The 16,229-nt window shown below is 40.6% G+C and overlaps 1 protein-coding gene across 1 annotated transcript in view; it reads left to right on the top strand.

The window, feature by feature from the left end:
• thsd7aa (thrombospondin, type I, domain containing 7Aa) overlaps positions 1–16,229 on the top strand; it is a 153,060-nt gene that overhangs the window by 49,017 nt on the left and 87,814 nt on the right. The window contains exon 2 of the mRNA XM_051391019.1: positions 12,720–13,968. Coding sequence (XP_051246979.1) covers positions 12,720–13,968 — 1,249 coding nt within the window. The remainder of the gene's footprint in view (positions 1–12,719; positions 13,969–16,229) is intronic.

Raw genomic sequence — 16,229 nt, 5'->3', positions numbered from 1 at the left:
TCCAGCCCTAACTATAAGCTTTATCAAAGAGGAACATCTTAAGCCTACTCTTAAATGTGGAGAGGGTGTCTGCCTCCCGAACCACAACTGGAAGCTGGTTCCACAGGAGAGGAGCTTGGTAACTGAAGGCTCTGGCTCCTGTTCCACTTTTAGAGACTATAGGAACCACAAGTAGCCCTGCATTCAGAGAACGTAGTGTTCTAGTGGGGTAATAGGGTACTATGAGCTCTTTAAGATATGAAGGGGGCCTGACCATGAAGAGCTTTATAGGTGAGGAGGAGAGTTCTAAATTCTATTCTAAATTTTACAGGGAGCCAGTGCAGAGAAGCTAGTACAGGAGAGATGTGATCTCTTTTTCTAGTTCCTGTCAGTACTCGTGCTGCAGTGTTTTGAATTAATAATAGTGTGTTGTGCATGAAGCTTAAAGAGCACCATTCATTGAACGTGCTCATGTTGGTGAACTGAACGTTTGCAACTAATGAATGTAGATACACATGCTCCTATAAAATAACAAAAAAGTACACATTATAAAGAAAGGTAGCGCAGAAATGACTTTTGCTTTCACCTTCCAGCAGAATTATTAGATCTGTTTCAGACGGTTTAGAAAGTCATTATACAGTCTATAGTTATAGAGCATTTTAAAGTTAGGTCTGAACACCTGCAGAAGACCACAAACCAACAGCTTCAAAGTTCCTCCACCCAATTCAAACCCACAGCCTTTTGTAAAGCCGCTCATTTTGTAGGACGAAAATTAAAAATTTCTTCAAACTTCATTTGTGTGAACCGAACTTTGGGGCCAAAAGGCTCAGGTTCAAAATAAGGTGCTTGAACCGGAAGGGAGCCGGTTCCCTGTTGGTGGAAAAGGCCTGAATGTGGACACTGGAGACGCATATTAATACCACATGTAAATGTAACCAGGTTGAAATCATACAATCGAAATACAAGATGCATTTTAATGCAGTGTGTAAAGGGGATCTGAGACTGCCATAACAGCTCATTTGCCTTAAAGGGTCAGTTCACACAGACATTCACAAAAATATAATACTGGAAGTATTCTTTCTTTTAGCAGCGTTTGTTTTTTTTTTTGGTTCTCTGCATATCATAGCACAATCAGGTGCAAAATGGACAGAGACATTAGGGGAAAAAAACAGTCAAGATAGAGCATGTGTACAATTGTCACTGTATAACTAGTTGAACAGGACTCACAATGGAGCTCTTTGGAATTAATGAAGAACGGAATTTGTCATGTTTGCATTAATATGGCACACTCGATGGACAGGTTTTGACAGAGGTCTGTGTTCTTTTGTCTTTTTGTTTCTAACATGGTGTAGGGCTGTGGCATCTGGACACGGATTGTCCCACCCTCAGACTCATTATCCAATAGATTCCAAATCCTGTTGAACCAATTATCCAATGACAGTTGTACACCTGCTGTAGGTCAATGTTGTTTGCCTCATGTCTTTGTCCATGAAGACTCAGTAGTGTTGAAACATTAATCTGTTTACACACACAATTAAAGGCTGTGAATTAACTCTAACCCTAAGAGTGCTCCAGTCCTCCTTTGTTCCTTGACAAATACATGGTAGTGGTTGTTTTCTGTGTCATCACTATATGGAAACAGACCACTTTCTGCGTCACTATAATCTTGATGTATTAGATTATTCACGTGGCTGATGGTTTGCCCCATCAAACACAAAAAACACCCTCAGAATTTTACTTTTAGTGCACATAAAGCTACAATCTAATGTCAGTAAATTGACTGTATTATTTTACAATTTAATTCTAATCCATTGACTAAAAACGACTGCATTGCCCAGGAAAATGAATACATATCAGTAGTATATTTTCAGTGAAGTACACTCATTAGGCAATGAGTCTGACCTTTGTTAGTGACACTACAGCAGTATTTCTGTAGCTCCTTGTACGTGTTTGTTAGTAACCAAATGAGTTTCCCTTTACTCACATTTACACAAAACCTCCCAGAAATCTTTTGCTCATCAGTGTGGGGACCTAAGCTACATCTATCCAATTAAAGTATTGTCCCAATCCTATAGAACACCAGGCAGCAGGAGATTCAGCTAATTACTCCTGGGTATATGCCGAGACAGCTTTTCTTTCTTTCTTGATTGTATAAATGACACAACTTGAAATAGTCTTTATATGGGTGCTTTTATTCTGATTTAGATTGTGAATATCGTGTTTGTGTTGTATAGTTAATTCTCACTAGATTTCAAGTTGATATACCGCTCCTTTGCATGTTTGTATATACCCCTTTCCTTGCTTTAAAGTGTTTGGAAATGTAATTACTCCCACAGCTGAACTTCATTCTCTCCTTCGCTCTTCTTTATTATTCTTTTTTGCCAATGACATTTTTAAAGGTCAGAGTAAACCAAAGAAAGATTAGAATCTTAGCAAGATAATGTGAAAAGGAGCGTAGTAGTGATGGTAGGATTAATTCTGAGAGCTCCAACTCTACAATTTAGTCTTTCCCAAAAGAATTTAGTCCTTCCCAAAAATACGACGTAGTAGTAATGTAGTTCGTCGTTTATTGTTGGGCAGCGACCTCAAGTGGGCGTAGTAACTATGACTATGAGTCAGGTGAGTTAGTATGAAGAGTGAAAAATTCTTTAAAGGTAGGACCTCATGAAAGGGTCAAACACAGGACTTTCACCCAGGAAACCGCTGTCTGTGTCCCGTATAAAAACAAAAGTCAACAATGACTTATTGTAACTTACATAAATAATACTGAACTTACGTACGTAATACTGATTAATGTACTGAACTTATGTAGGTAATACTTAAGAACATAACTTACGTCACATACGTAATATTTACCATAATACTTCATGTCACAAAACTTAAGTGAATATTACGTACATAGTACTTAAGTTATGTAAGTTAAGTATGTAAGTTAAGTTTTACATATGTAAGTTATGTACTTAAGTTCAGTATTATGTACGTAAGTTTAATACTACATATGTGATGTAAGTTAACTTACGTACGTAGAACTTAACTTACATTCTTAATACTTACTCAATACCAGTACTTAACTGACATCCTAATACGTAACTTACGTATGTAACTTTACTTACTTTAACCCAAACCATGATCTTTTCCTAAACCTAGCACAGTAGTTTTGGTGCCTAAACCTAAACTGCGACCGTTTCACAACATTGCCCTCGTGTTTATTATTGTTATGGTTCTTGTATTTGGGTCAAATTTGTCAATTTGGGAGCCGCTGGCAAACAAATAACTCAGCCGTTTAGGTATGAGGACTTGTTGCGAGAAAGTAATGCCCTGACATTTTTGTGTTAATGTTAGCATACAGCGATCAAGTCACTCTATGCAAAAAAAACCTTCTGAGGCACAGTGGGTGGGTTTAATGCAGAGTAGTTATATTTTGATGATCTTGTACTAATAATGATGCATTGTTCCAAAGATACTAGGTCCTAGTTGATTCAGTCTTGTAATTTTATACCATACCTTAAAAGACAGATAGGCCATACAAACATTATATGTTAAGATCTTGCAGTAAATGTACTTTTGCATGAGAGGTGTTGTACTGCATCCTTAAAAAATGCATGTTTTACTTAAACAGTTATACTAAAATCATCCTGATATAAAATTGAAGTAAACTGAGAATATCTGCTTGGATATTTTGTGCATGAATGAACAACATACCTGCTATCAGCAGCTACAGCACCAAATGGATTCAGTCTACATAGATATGTCTATAGGAATTCCAAAAATACAAAAGGAGTCAGCTGCTGGTCATAAAATGTCCTTCCTGAAATTCTGACCCAGGAAAAAACAAGTCAGTGCCATCTGTTCGTGTTTTGCTTTAGGTCTGTGTTACAATATCCAGAGCCAAACACTGCATTTAACAAGCAGCACGCTCTGTAGTGAAGCTGTTTTCCATGTAGCAGCACGACACCCCAAATGAGCCGTGTAATGTCCCTTCCTGAAAGGGATGGCTTCGCTATTCTGACGAGCCTTATGAAAGATGCATGAACGCTGGTTCATTTGAGCCTCTGGTGCTACCTTTATCTAATAAACCCAACAAATTGCAGCTGTGTTATTATTCTCATCATGCTCTTAGGTTACAAACTAAATATTATTTTAACACCACGTATTGTCTTTGGATTAGTGTTCACTGCTTTTGTGGATATACTGTAATGCTTCACCATGTGAGGTCTGGGTCTTTACAAATCGACCAGATCCAGTCATATTGTGCAGCTGTGTTTGGCATTTCGATCCCGTGCAATCACAGAGAGACTGATCTGTTTCATTGCTGTACCTTCCATCACGCTGGTAGGGGGTCTTTGGTGACCCCGGGACAAACACAGACCACTGTCCTGTCATTCCGCACTAGCTCTTCTTTTGATCATGCTGTCTGCAGATCAAAGACTAGTGGAGAAAGTCGAAACACAGCTAACCTGATAGCAGTTCGCCGTGAAACAAACAGGGTATGTGGTGGGGATCAGAGCAGACAGATAGTGATCCTATGAAACACTGCTCCCCGTAAGTGAGGCGAGGGTTAAATATCTTCTCCTCGTTTCTATTCTTCTGCTACAGTTTCTCCTGGTCAATGAACAGCAAAATTGTGCAGCTGGAAATCTTTGGCTCTAAATTTGTTCTCTGCAATGTTCTACTGTTTTCAGCATTACATTTTTATTTTGTTCCCAGAATGGTAGGATCACTGCTTAAATTGGACCAAAAAACGGTGCAATTACACTACTCCAGCACAACCCCTACCGTTTTTAGATATTTATTTCACAACATTCATCGTATACCCCTTAGAAAAAATACCAGTGACCTCATAGGTGAGTAAGGCCTTGCTCAGCAGAGCCAGCGGTACATAATAGGATGTAAGGGGTAGCGTGCCATTGTAGGTAGTTCAGGCACGCTCTGAAACACATTATAGAAATGTTTAGTAATAAAATGGCTTCCTAACTTGGTGAGATCCATGATTTCTCCGAGTTATTGTGCAAATGTTTGGTGATCTAACAATGGACAACTAAATAATTAAGCACCTCCTGTGGCTAGACAAACACTGAGATGCATCATCTCTCTGAGTTTCATCAAAATCTGATCAGCAGTGTCTAAGACATGATGGAGTGATGACGAGCGGAAAAAAAAGAAACAATGATGATGAAATCAACACAATGAGAGTGCAAGCTGCACAAACAAAGTCATACTGAATGCACGAGTGGCGGAAAGAACGGTGCAGAATAACACAGAGACAGAGAGGCCGGAGAGGGATGATAAGTGAGTTAGCTTGTAAGTCTGCAGTGATATCAGTAACAGATTGCTTTCCCTTGAGCCTGTAGGGCTTGGCAATTCTAATGTTGTGAAAGCTGCCAGGAAGAATACTGCAATGCTCACAGAGAAGCACCACAGGCTGGCTGAAACCATTTAGGGCCATTAGGTTGGTAAAGTCTGTATTCGGAGATGGTATACTGTCCCAGTTTAGCATGGTAACTAATTACTGTATATAGCAGAACAAACAGGATACTAACTAGGGCTGTCCCAAATACTTCTTTGGGCTCCAGAGCATTCTGTAGTAATCAACAGTGAATATTTGAAGCTCCAGAATCATGGGGGAAAAAATCCAAAATGCAAGTTGGGCAACTTAATAAATCATACTGCTGACAAAGAGAGTCAAAAAATCAGACATATGCAATTTGTTGTTGTCCCAGGGAGGCAGAAAGGGACAAGCTGGTGTGTGTGTGAAAATACCTACCCAACAAACAAATATCCAAATAATTGAGTGGGTCCAGTCCCGGTGGAGCATTGTATATTATATCACTTAACAGTTCTTGATGTGAAATAGTTCTATTGTCAGCCATTCCATTGTGTTACTTGTTGTGAGTAGCTTGTTGTTTAACTTGCTACTTTTAACAAAGTGTATATATGATAGTAATCATTTGTCTGGGAAGCTTCAGAACATGAATACAACATGGTGTCACTCACAAATAGTGCCGCTTGGTCAGTGGTCCATGACACTGTAGCTAACCCTCTAGCGGAATGTCTGGACATACCTGCAGTGGAAGTTAGTTGACGTGGTATATAGAGCGGGAAGATCTGCATATGCAGGCGGTGGGGTGGATTGATGGCTCAGACAAACAGGACTTTAATTTAGAAGACTGGTGACTGTGTGAAACCAAAAGTAAACAATTTGTAATGTAAGTTAACTTATGTAACATCAGGTATGTAATGTAACTTACAATCTTTTTATAACCCGAACCAAGTAGTTTTTGTGCCTAAACCTAACCACACATTAATCACCCAATCTTTATTTTGAAATTCTAACCGGATGTTGCATATTTATTATTGCTAACTTGAGCATGGACACTTGACACTAGGGGATACCTTGAAGCAGTGCATAGTGTGTATATGTACTGCACCAGTGGTCTGATCAAATGAGTTGGTGTGTTTGACTGGTACACAAAAGTCTACGGTAGTCTTAGATTATTAAGAGATGCAAACCAGGTATGAATCAGTTTGTTTTAAAGATGGGGAAAAGTGGAGGTGGGGATTGTTAAAAAAATGGTGATGGTGAAAATTAAAGTAAGGAAACACAGGAGGACTTTATTTGGCATTTGTTGGAGCATATGAGGAGAATTGGGGAACTGTATGGCTCATTCTGAAGATTTCAAAAGACATGGTCTGCATCAACGAATGGAGTTAGCTCAGTTGTTAAGAAGATGGATTTGTTGATGTGAGCAGTAACTGATATGGTTTCATAAAAATAAAATGCATCTCTATGACGTCTCTTAGTAATCCCATTACCTTGAGTTGGGATTGTTTTTTCAAAATGCTTATGACTTTTTTTCTACAATCAGCAGTGAAAACAGCATGTTGATGTTACATTTTGGGAAAAGAAGCTCATGCAATCCAAAACAAGGTCAGTGGGTCAAGGACTCTATTGTAGGAGCACTAAACGTAAATGAAACCAATTTTCAGTTCAGTAAGACGGTTTCTGGTACCAGAACATTTCAGATATTTAAAGAAAGGATTCAGTCATTTGTTGGCGGTTTCTTCGCACCATGCCTGTCATTGCATTTCCAGGTAGAATAGGAACTCTTTATTTCACTGTGTTCTGGAAATATTGGCTCTGCATGAGGGCATCCAGTAGTTAATGGTAAATCCCTGACCTTTTCACAGTCTCTTTTATCATAGACATGTGTTCAGCATATGAATACAGATTGACTGCCCGCTGCTGCTCTCATTTCTCTCGCCTTTCTTTCCAAAAGCCACTGGTGGGATGCGCATCTCACACTGGTTTCCATTATCCCTGTAAATGCCAATGCCAATCTTCTGTTTGGCACCATGGGAAAACTGAGAAGGAGGTCTGGGGGGGTGGTTGCAGGGTGGGCTGCATCCAAAAAGAGCAATCCCATTATTGGGGGGGTGAAATCATTTCACACAGATCTCAATTTTCCTGCGCTGGCAAGCTACAGAGGAGATAAGCCTGTTGAGAAACCACAAGAAGAAAAGCTTTTTTGTCCTCCCCTGTGGCCTGATGGCTATTAAGTCGACTTATCTGTGAATTGTGGGTATTAAAGATGTGTGATGCAGCTGTTAAGACATAATTTATTTCCTTTAAAGATCAACCTTTTTCGCTCTGTTGATTTGTATCCTTCTGCTGAGCAAGTAACTCAACTAAAATTGAAACTTAGATAGAAGAAATTAGACTTTTTGTGTGAAAGTCATGGGGTCAGTTTTTGAATTTTGTGTGGCAAGCTTAAGTCTTTTTGAAGACCCAACCATAATTTTATTCAAATTTAGATGAACTAACTGCATTGGGTTAGCTATGCATGTAATTGCAGGTTAATGGAATGGTAATTTATATGTGTCCACTTGCCATTGCGGGTTACATGGGGCTCTAGTGAGAGAGATACTCAGCATTTGAAGAGTTTGGAGGTGTGTCTTTTGTTAAGCCTTTCTGAAAGGAATGGACTAATCAAGTGAGTCTGCTTTTACGTAACCATCACTAGTTATATAGCGATACTGCCAAGGCCCATGCATATCATTAGCTAACTATGATGTTTTGTGGAGCTGCAGGTTACATTGGAAAAAGCCCTGTACAGAAATGAGACATTCATTGTCCCTCCCCCCATGCTATTAGAGTTTAGTATAGCCTTAAGTTCACCAAAAACCTTTGTTAATCTTATTTCTTGAAGGCTTTATCTCAGCTCGCAGTACGAGAATGGTGCTGCTCCTTTCTTTTCTATCAACTGTCTGGTGTAGCTTTAGTCCTAGTCCTTGTTTAGCACATAATTAATGTAGCCATACAGTGCATATTCATGTCCCCTTAAAACTGCAGTAGGTATTTTTTGTAATAAAAATATTTCTTTGTCTTATTTACTGGAACTTTCACTGGATCCTGACAGTAGGACACAAGATGAAAATGAAGCAATGAAAACAACCAATCAGAACCAAGAAAGATCATGTCATCAAGGTCATTGTTGAGTTTCATTCCCAGGGCATCAAATACAGACTTCGACACTCTGTGAATGAGACTCAACAATCAACTATCTTTCTTGGTTCTGATTGTTGTTTTCGGTCAGGCTCGGTGGATTCTTGCAAATGCCATTAGAAGCCCTAGGAGGAGCCTACCTGCTGCAGCTTTAATGGACCAGTGTCCGAGTGGTGAATTTGCAGATTGCAACCAACTGAATACTACGGTGGCTGCAAAATGTAGAGCCAGTGTTTGGTTTTGTCCATTCTGGGCTACCGTACAAACATGGCAGTTCAACATGGCAGACTCCATAGAAGAGGACCCGCTCCCTCTGTAAATAAAAAAAGCTCATTCTAAGGTAACAAACACACAACAACTCCTTTTTTCAGCTGACTAATGAATATTATATTCCATTTCCAGCAACAGATCCTCCTAAATGTTACACACTGGACCTTTTTAATGAGTTGTAATCTTAAAACCAGTGGAGACGACCAGCTTTTGAAGCTAGCATTAATTAGATAGCTTGCTACAGCCGATAATGATCTGCTAACGACAGCTGTCATTTCTGCCAGCAAAAGAATCCAGAGGCTGCCATTGTTATCATTGTACACTGCATACATGCCTGAATGGGAAGCTTGACAAGCGTATAGCCACAGTAACTAAGAGGGATTGGCTTTGTGAGGGATCAGTTGGTGAATCTGGGAACCAGCAACAGAACAGTGAGCTGCTGGGAATGTGACCGAGGCCAGCGTGTACTTTATACTGTACCAGTGGTCTCAGGAGAGGCCGCTCGTACTTTAATGGGGCCCGATGTGGGGAGGAGAGAAACAAGTCTACTGATTGATGTTCACACTGAGGCTTGGGACTGAGGATCATAGGACCAGGGGATTGTGGGTACAAGGCCAATTATGGGCCAAGCGAAAGCAGATCTTTGAGTTCATTCTGTCCCTTGCTATTGATGTGAATGTTAAAGACGCAGGGGCACAGCGGGTCGCCCACTCATCGGAAGGTTGTTGGTTCGATCCCCAGCTCCTCCCGCTGCATGTTGAAGTATCCTTGAGCAAGATACTGAACCCCACATTGCTCCTGATGCTGTGCATCACTGTGTGAATGTGTGTGAAAGGGTGAATGTGGCATGTAGTGTAAAAGCGCTTTAAGTGGTCGGAAGACTAGAAAGGCGCTACACAAGTACAGGTCCATTTACCATTTAAATTCTCTTTTTAGCAAAATTCTGTTTTCTTTCTTTTCATCACTGCACTGCTTGTTATTTGGAGGTTAAAGTAATATGCATACCTCATATAGCACTGTATAAATACAGATGGAAGAAACTGATGATGTCTGTGCTAATTTTGAGATTTACCTAATTTATTTTTAAATTAAGGTCATAGTCAAGTCAGCATATGCATTAGCTTCAGTTAAAATGCTCTTTCCACATGAACATAATGATGATTTTGCAAAAAATCAATTGTAGTGAAAGGTGGGAAAACCTCCTGGGAGCATAACACACATTATTCCAAGATGGTGCAGAATTTGTAGTCACATCATGCAAATGAACTATATTTATTGTGTTATTGTAGTTGTCTGTTAACAACTGACTTCCACACATAAGACGTGTTACATCCCTCCTGGAGTTTCAGCCTTGTTGGCACAGTGCCCTCCGTGCCTCCTGGCTCCTCTCAGTGGGTGACAGACGATGTAGGCCAGCGTGAGCACAACCACTCTTCTTTGGCTTCTAAGCTCACTGTCGGCCCGTGTCACTCAGTGGCTTGTTCGTAAATTATGGCGAACACCTGCGTGGGGCTGAGACAATACTGCCTGTCAGGGAGCTAATACTTTATGGCAATAAACACACTTGCCTCTTCAGAGAGCTAGATGTGGATGAGAATCCCAGCCCAGATGGCTACTTAGCCTTGCAGCATGTAGCCTTTTGTCTATATATCTTAATTACAAAATCAATTTACGATTGGTTTTCATCATTGACCGCTCAATCTCATCACTGACTCAATGTATGCTAAATTAAATGAACACTGTGCCTCAGATATCCTATTCTTCCTGTGGTTTATTTGCTCATTTCCAAAGAGGATAATGGCAGCCAGTGAGATCTGTGACTGCAGCTGTCTCTTGTGTCTGGGCTAGTTTCTTGCTACCTCTATTGATTTGTATTGATCCAGACCCTCTGCCTGCAGCTGTAAGCTAATTTAGCCTGCTGCTTCTTCCGCTGACATTTTCATTGCTGCATCTCAACTTTATTGAGTGAAACCATAAAGCACTGTTTGATACAGCCTCTGACTATGAACACAATAAATGTACCCTATTGTCTAGTAATAGGCAGTTACAGCTCAGATTTTTTTTCCTGGCTACTCTTGCTGTCTGACAAATCACTCCATTTGGTTTCAATGAATGCTACTTTTAAGACACTCTAGCAGCAGCCTGTGGGTTTGGTCTATCCACCAAATTCAGTGGATTCATTCAGCAGATTGCCCTGACAGTTCATACAGACATAGATCATGAGGGGATGAATCCTATTTACTTTGGTGATCCCCTGACTTTTTGTTTAGTGCCACCATGAGGTTTGGTTTTGATTGAGATACCTTGACAACACACACACACACACACACACACACACACACACACACACACATACACACACACTATGCAGTTTATATATATATATATATATATATATATATATATATATTCAGTTCACAGTCAGATCCCATGGTGGTTGGTGACAGGAAGAAATGACCCACTTCTGCTCTGTGATTAAGATGCCTTTGATCAGCCATGAATCATCATGAAGAGGCTCTGTATGACTAAACCAGTGTAACAGCATTGTCTATGTTTGACCAAGAGGTCGAGGAAGTACTTGCGGCTGATCTAGGGGATGATGTGAATTTCACTTTTATCCTGCTTTGCATTTTCGAGCTCATTGCCATGGTGTTTAATTTTATTAGTCTGAATCCATAATTTGAATTTAGTCCTCATCACTGTACTGTTTTTTTCAACATTTCTCAGAGATAAATCAGAATATCAGTGTGGGGAAGGATGTGAGATCCGCTTTCTCTGGATTTTCTCTTCAATTTTGTGTTTTGTCAATATTCTATGGTTGTTGTTTTCATAGGTCTAGCAGATACTGCGTAAAATGAAAAATGATTGATTGATCTGATTAGCAATCAGTGTGGACAAATGCACAGTTGCATATGTTTTCCGTTTGTTTTTTTTTATGAAAATATTCATTATAATACAATTCACATTTATACCCTTTTACTGTTAAAATAAAAAGTTAAAATTTGAATAATCACCATTTGGCGAATAAAAAATCCAAAGGTTCCCACCGTTGTAGCCCCATTCCTCATATTAGCTAATTTTTATGTTGCTGCTCTATTGATTGAGTCTTCAGCTGCTCTGGCTCTCCATCTGCTGCGCTCCTAATAGTTTTTTTGTTGCTGAAAGTCAATGTTTACTTAGACCTACAGTATAATTGCATTCTCATAAATCCAGTGGAAGCGCAATCCCATTATTGAAAGAGAGTGATTTAATAGTATGTGTGTATTTGTCAGCAAATTGTTATAGCATGCAGAAGCACTTAGGTTTCAGATACACAATTTGGAATGGCAGTGGGTTGTCAGTAGCACTTTAGGACTATAAATAATATCCTTTATCAGGGATGTACTTTTTGTCACCAGCTGGGACTGAGTGGAATCGTTTGTGAAAGGGTGACCATGAAACATCTTTTCTATTTTTATTTGTAGTCTATTGGTCATGATAACATTGCACTCAACAAAAAAATTGCCAAGGTCTGGGAACATTGGGACATAATCTACAACAAAATCCATTCAGACAATAAAGTACCCCCTTTTAAAATATTTTGTGGTACAGTTATTGACTTTTCAAAGAGTTTACAAGTTTAGGAATTATCCATGACTGATATTTTTTAAATTAACATTTTAAAGATCAGTTTGAAGCATGCTGTGGCACGCTATTTGGAGGTTAACCTGAAACACCAAATATGTTGATAGTCGCTTACAGAACAGTAAAACTGTACACTCCTGACACTAGTATTTGCCATAACTATGAATTAACTATTTAGTGAAGCTATGATTGTACTTAGTGAGTACATGGTTGTTATACTCTGGAGTTAAACCAAGAAAAGTGGTTGAGCATTTCTCTTTGACATCCCTAAAGAAGGTACCTTAATTCTATCTTTAGTCTCGCTTTGACCTTCCCCTGACCTCTGTTGTCTTATTCTTTACAGGTCCATGGGGTCGTTGTATGGGCAGTGAGTGTGGACCTGGCGGCAGCCAGAGCAGAGCAGTATGGTGTGCTCACTCTGAAGGCTGGACCACCCTGCACACCAACTGCGATCAGACAGAACGGCCGGACAACCAGCAAAGCTGCTTCAGAGTATGCGATTGGCACAAAGACCTGTATGACTGGCAGCTGGGTGCCTGGAACCAGTGTGTCCCGGTGTCGATGCGCAGTGCTGGGGTGCAGCGCCCTGCTGTGTGTACCCGGGGAGATGAGGGAATCCAGACCCGTGAAGTGGGCTGCGTACAGAAAGCGAATGCAGAGCCTGCAGAGGATGCAATCTGTGAATACTTTGAGCCTAAACCACGTCTAGAGCAGGCCTGTCTTATCCCCTGTCCACGGGACTGTGTGGTGTCTGAGTTCAGCCCATGGACTACCTGCTCTAAAACCTGCGGGATGGGTTTACAGAACCGGATCCGCTTTGTTTTGGCTCCTCCGCTGTTCGGTGGGTCAGCCTGCCCAAACCTGACTGAGTTTCAGACATGCCAGCCAGGGCCCTGTGAGGGAGAGGAGAGCCTCTACAGCCTTAGGGTGGGACCTTGGGGGCCCTGCTCTGTCCCGATGCCGAGGCAAGCCAGACAAGCTGACAAACCACCCAGAGAGAGCGACAAACCATCCAAGGAAAGTGATAAACCTTCCAGAGAGGGTGACAAACAGTCCAGAGAGGGTGACAAACAGTCCAGAGAGGGTGACAAACAGTCCAGAGAGGGTGAAAAAACATCTAAAGAGGGTGAAAAACAAACCACAGAGGGTCTCAAACTGCCCAGTGAGGGTGACAAGCAGTCAAAAGGGGGGGACAAACAGACCAGAGAGGGTGACAAACAGCACAGAGAAGGAAACAAAAGGTCCAAAGAGGTTGATAAACTGTCCAGAGACGGTGATAAAGTATTCAGACCCAACAGAAAATTGGGTAAGGCACACAGGAAACCAGACAGGCCATCCCGACAGGCAGACAGGCCCAAACGACAGAAAAAGGCTAAAAACAAAGAGAAAAGAGAGAAAATGAGAGAGAAAGTCCGGGAGAGGTTAAGGGAGAGGGGTAAGGTGAAGGATCCTGAGACCAGAGAACTCATCAAGAAGAAAAGGAACAGGAACCGTCAGAACCGCCCGGGAGGAAAGTCCTGGGACCTGCAGGTTGGCTACCAGACCAGAGAAGTGACCTGTGTGCATAAGAGTGGGAATGTTGAAGCTCTCAGGTAAGAATGACTAAAATAAGTAACTCATGCCCTCACAGCTTTGATTTATGCCCATGGTTTCATGTACAGTGTTGTGTTTCTGTCCAGTGCCTTTGTGTGACTGTATGAGGCCAGTCCAGATAATAGTTGAGACTAGAATAAAGGTTACACATATATATCAAGGTAAAGTGTTTTAGAATTGGGACTTTGAGGTTATTCTAGCGTTAGGATTGGCAAAAGGTAGATTTTAGGGTTAGGGTTGCTGGATTGAATGTGGACACTGAATGTAGTGGCCTGTGGTAGATTAGGGTTTAGCATTGAGATTAGGGTTAGAGACAAAGCGCAACAGAGGATAGCTCTCTGCCTGGATCTACCCCTATTGGAGGAAGTAGATTGATATCTCTGTTAACTGTGATATCCCAGAACCCCCCCAGCACATTTCTTATGGGATGGTTGGAAATCTGGCACTTTTAAAACGCCCTAATGCCCCTTTTCGGCACTTGTACTTGCATGATGTATTAATCACTCACTCTGTCTTTAATGTACCATGCGAAATAAAACAATTTAGTTTTTTGAATAATAAGTTGAACAGGCCCTAATCCCATTTAGCATCAGATCAAACTGATGAAAAGTAATAATAAAGTTTGAAGTTCAATTGAAGTACCAACATATCCTCCTAGTTAAACAAGAAGATACAGTACATTGTTTGTCCATACCCCAGACAGCATAATAACACCCAGGTGTTCTCTGATCTGACCGCCCTATCAGCAGAAGGACACCAGACATCAGTCAGGTACTACTGTAGTTTTGCCACAGATAGATTGAAGCCTGGCAAGATGGATTCTAGCGTGATCTTGTGAATCCAGCTTGCAAAGGTTAGACTTGTTTAGTTCAGGGAAACATTGTGGTTTGGGTTCAGATCACAACTTTCCAAGAAGTATTCCAAGAGCAGTTAGAGGGCTTTGTCACTTGAATGTAAATGTGTCGTTTTGGTGCATTTGTTGAAACAACTATTGCTGTCATTCTTCTTAGGAGGACGAGACTGAAATGCATAATGTGCTCTGATGCTTTCAGTCTGTCAGTGCAGTGTTATTGAGGCATTTATGCTCAAATCAGATATTTTATCACATATAAGTCATTGATTACATTGATCAGAAGTCAGGGAAATATACAGGCTGACAGTGTACAATTTACAACATTAAATTCCAGTGTTTTTAATATGTCATTGAGATGGTTGGACCTTATTATTGTTTTTTTTTATTTTAAGTTTTTGTGTGCACTACGCTTCGTATCATAACATTTGCAAATGCATTATACTTTATAGACGCCCTCAAGCCTTTAATGCTTTTTGGGTATCACGTCATAAAGTGTACACAGTGAATGCAATTGCTGTAAGTTGTCTTCAGGGGATAGAATCATTATCTTGGGGAAAGTGGCTTTTTGAAACCAACAAAAGGAAGCGTTTGATCCCCAAACAGAGCAGCTGAAGGCCAATAATGCAGAATTTTAAAAAAATCTAATGATGAATGATCATGACATTTCATTGATCATTTGATTCATCAGCAGATAAATGGTAAATGGACTGTATTTATATGGCGCCTTTCTAGTCTTTCGACCACTCAATGCGCTGTACACTACATGCTACACTCACCCCATTCACACACATTCATACACTGATGGCAGTGGCTGCCATGCAAGGTGCCAACTGCTCACCAGAACGGAAACTAATCATTCATACACACTCATACACCGATGCAGCATCGGGAGCAATTTGGGGTTCAGTGTCTTGCTCAAGGATACTTCCACATGCAGCGAGAGGAGCCGGGGATTCAACTGATAACCTTCTAAATTAGTGTACGACCTGCTCTACCTCTCACATTTCCCATATGTACACTCATTTGTTATGTAAAGGATCATTTCAGGTGGATTATATTGCCCATTGAAGAGCTGTGTTGTTTAGCTTAGTGACATATTTTCACAGAGAGAAATGTGGCTTGTTTGTTGTGCACTGTCAGAGTGCTACATGTTCCAACTCAGTGCATTATCTGTGGCACTCAGTGGCTTCAAGTGTCAGGGCTCATAACACTCAGTCACACTGTACTGTATGTGTTGCAAAACCTTGTAAGCCTTGAGTTCTATCTCAGTTTTATGTCTTCAATCTAATATTTAGTCAGAGCTAATTGAGATTATTCAAAATCATACATAAAGGCTTGGGTTTAATTAGTGGACCGTGTCTGTGATATACATAATTTATAATGCTACAATGCAGGGCCTCAGTAATA

Source organism: Dicentrarchus labrax, unplaced genomic scaffold, assembly GCF_905237075.1.
Source record: "Dicentrarchus labrax unplaced genomic scaffold, dlabrax2021, whole genome shotgun sequence".
Classification (NCBI taxonomy): Eukaryota; Metazoa; Chordata; class Actinopteri; family Moronidae; genus Dicentrarchus; species Dicentrarchus labrax.
Note: the sequence above shows the minus strand (reverse complement) of the source record. Positions and strands in the feature narration are given on the sequence as shown.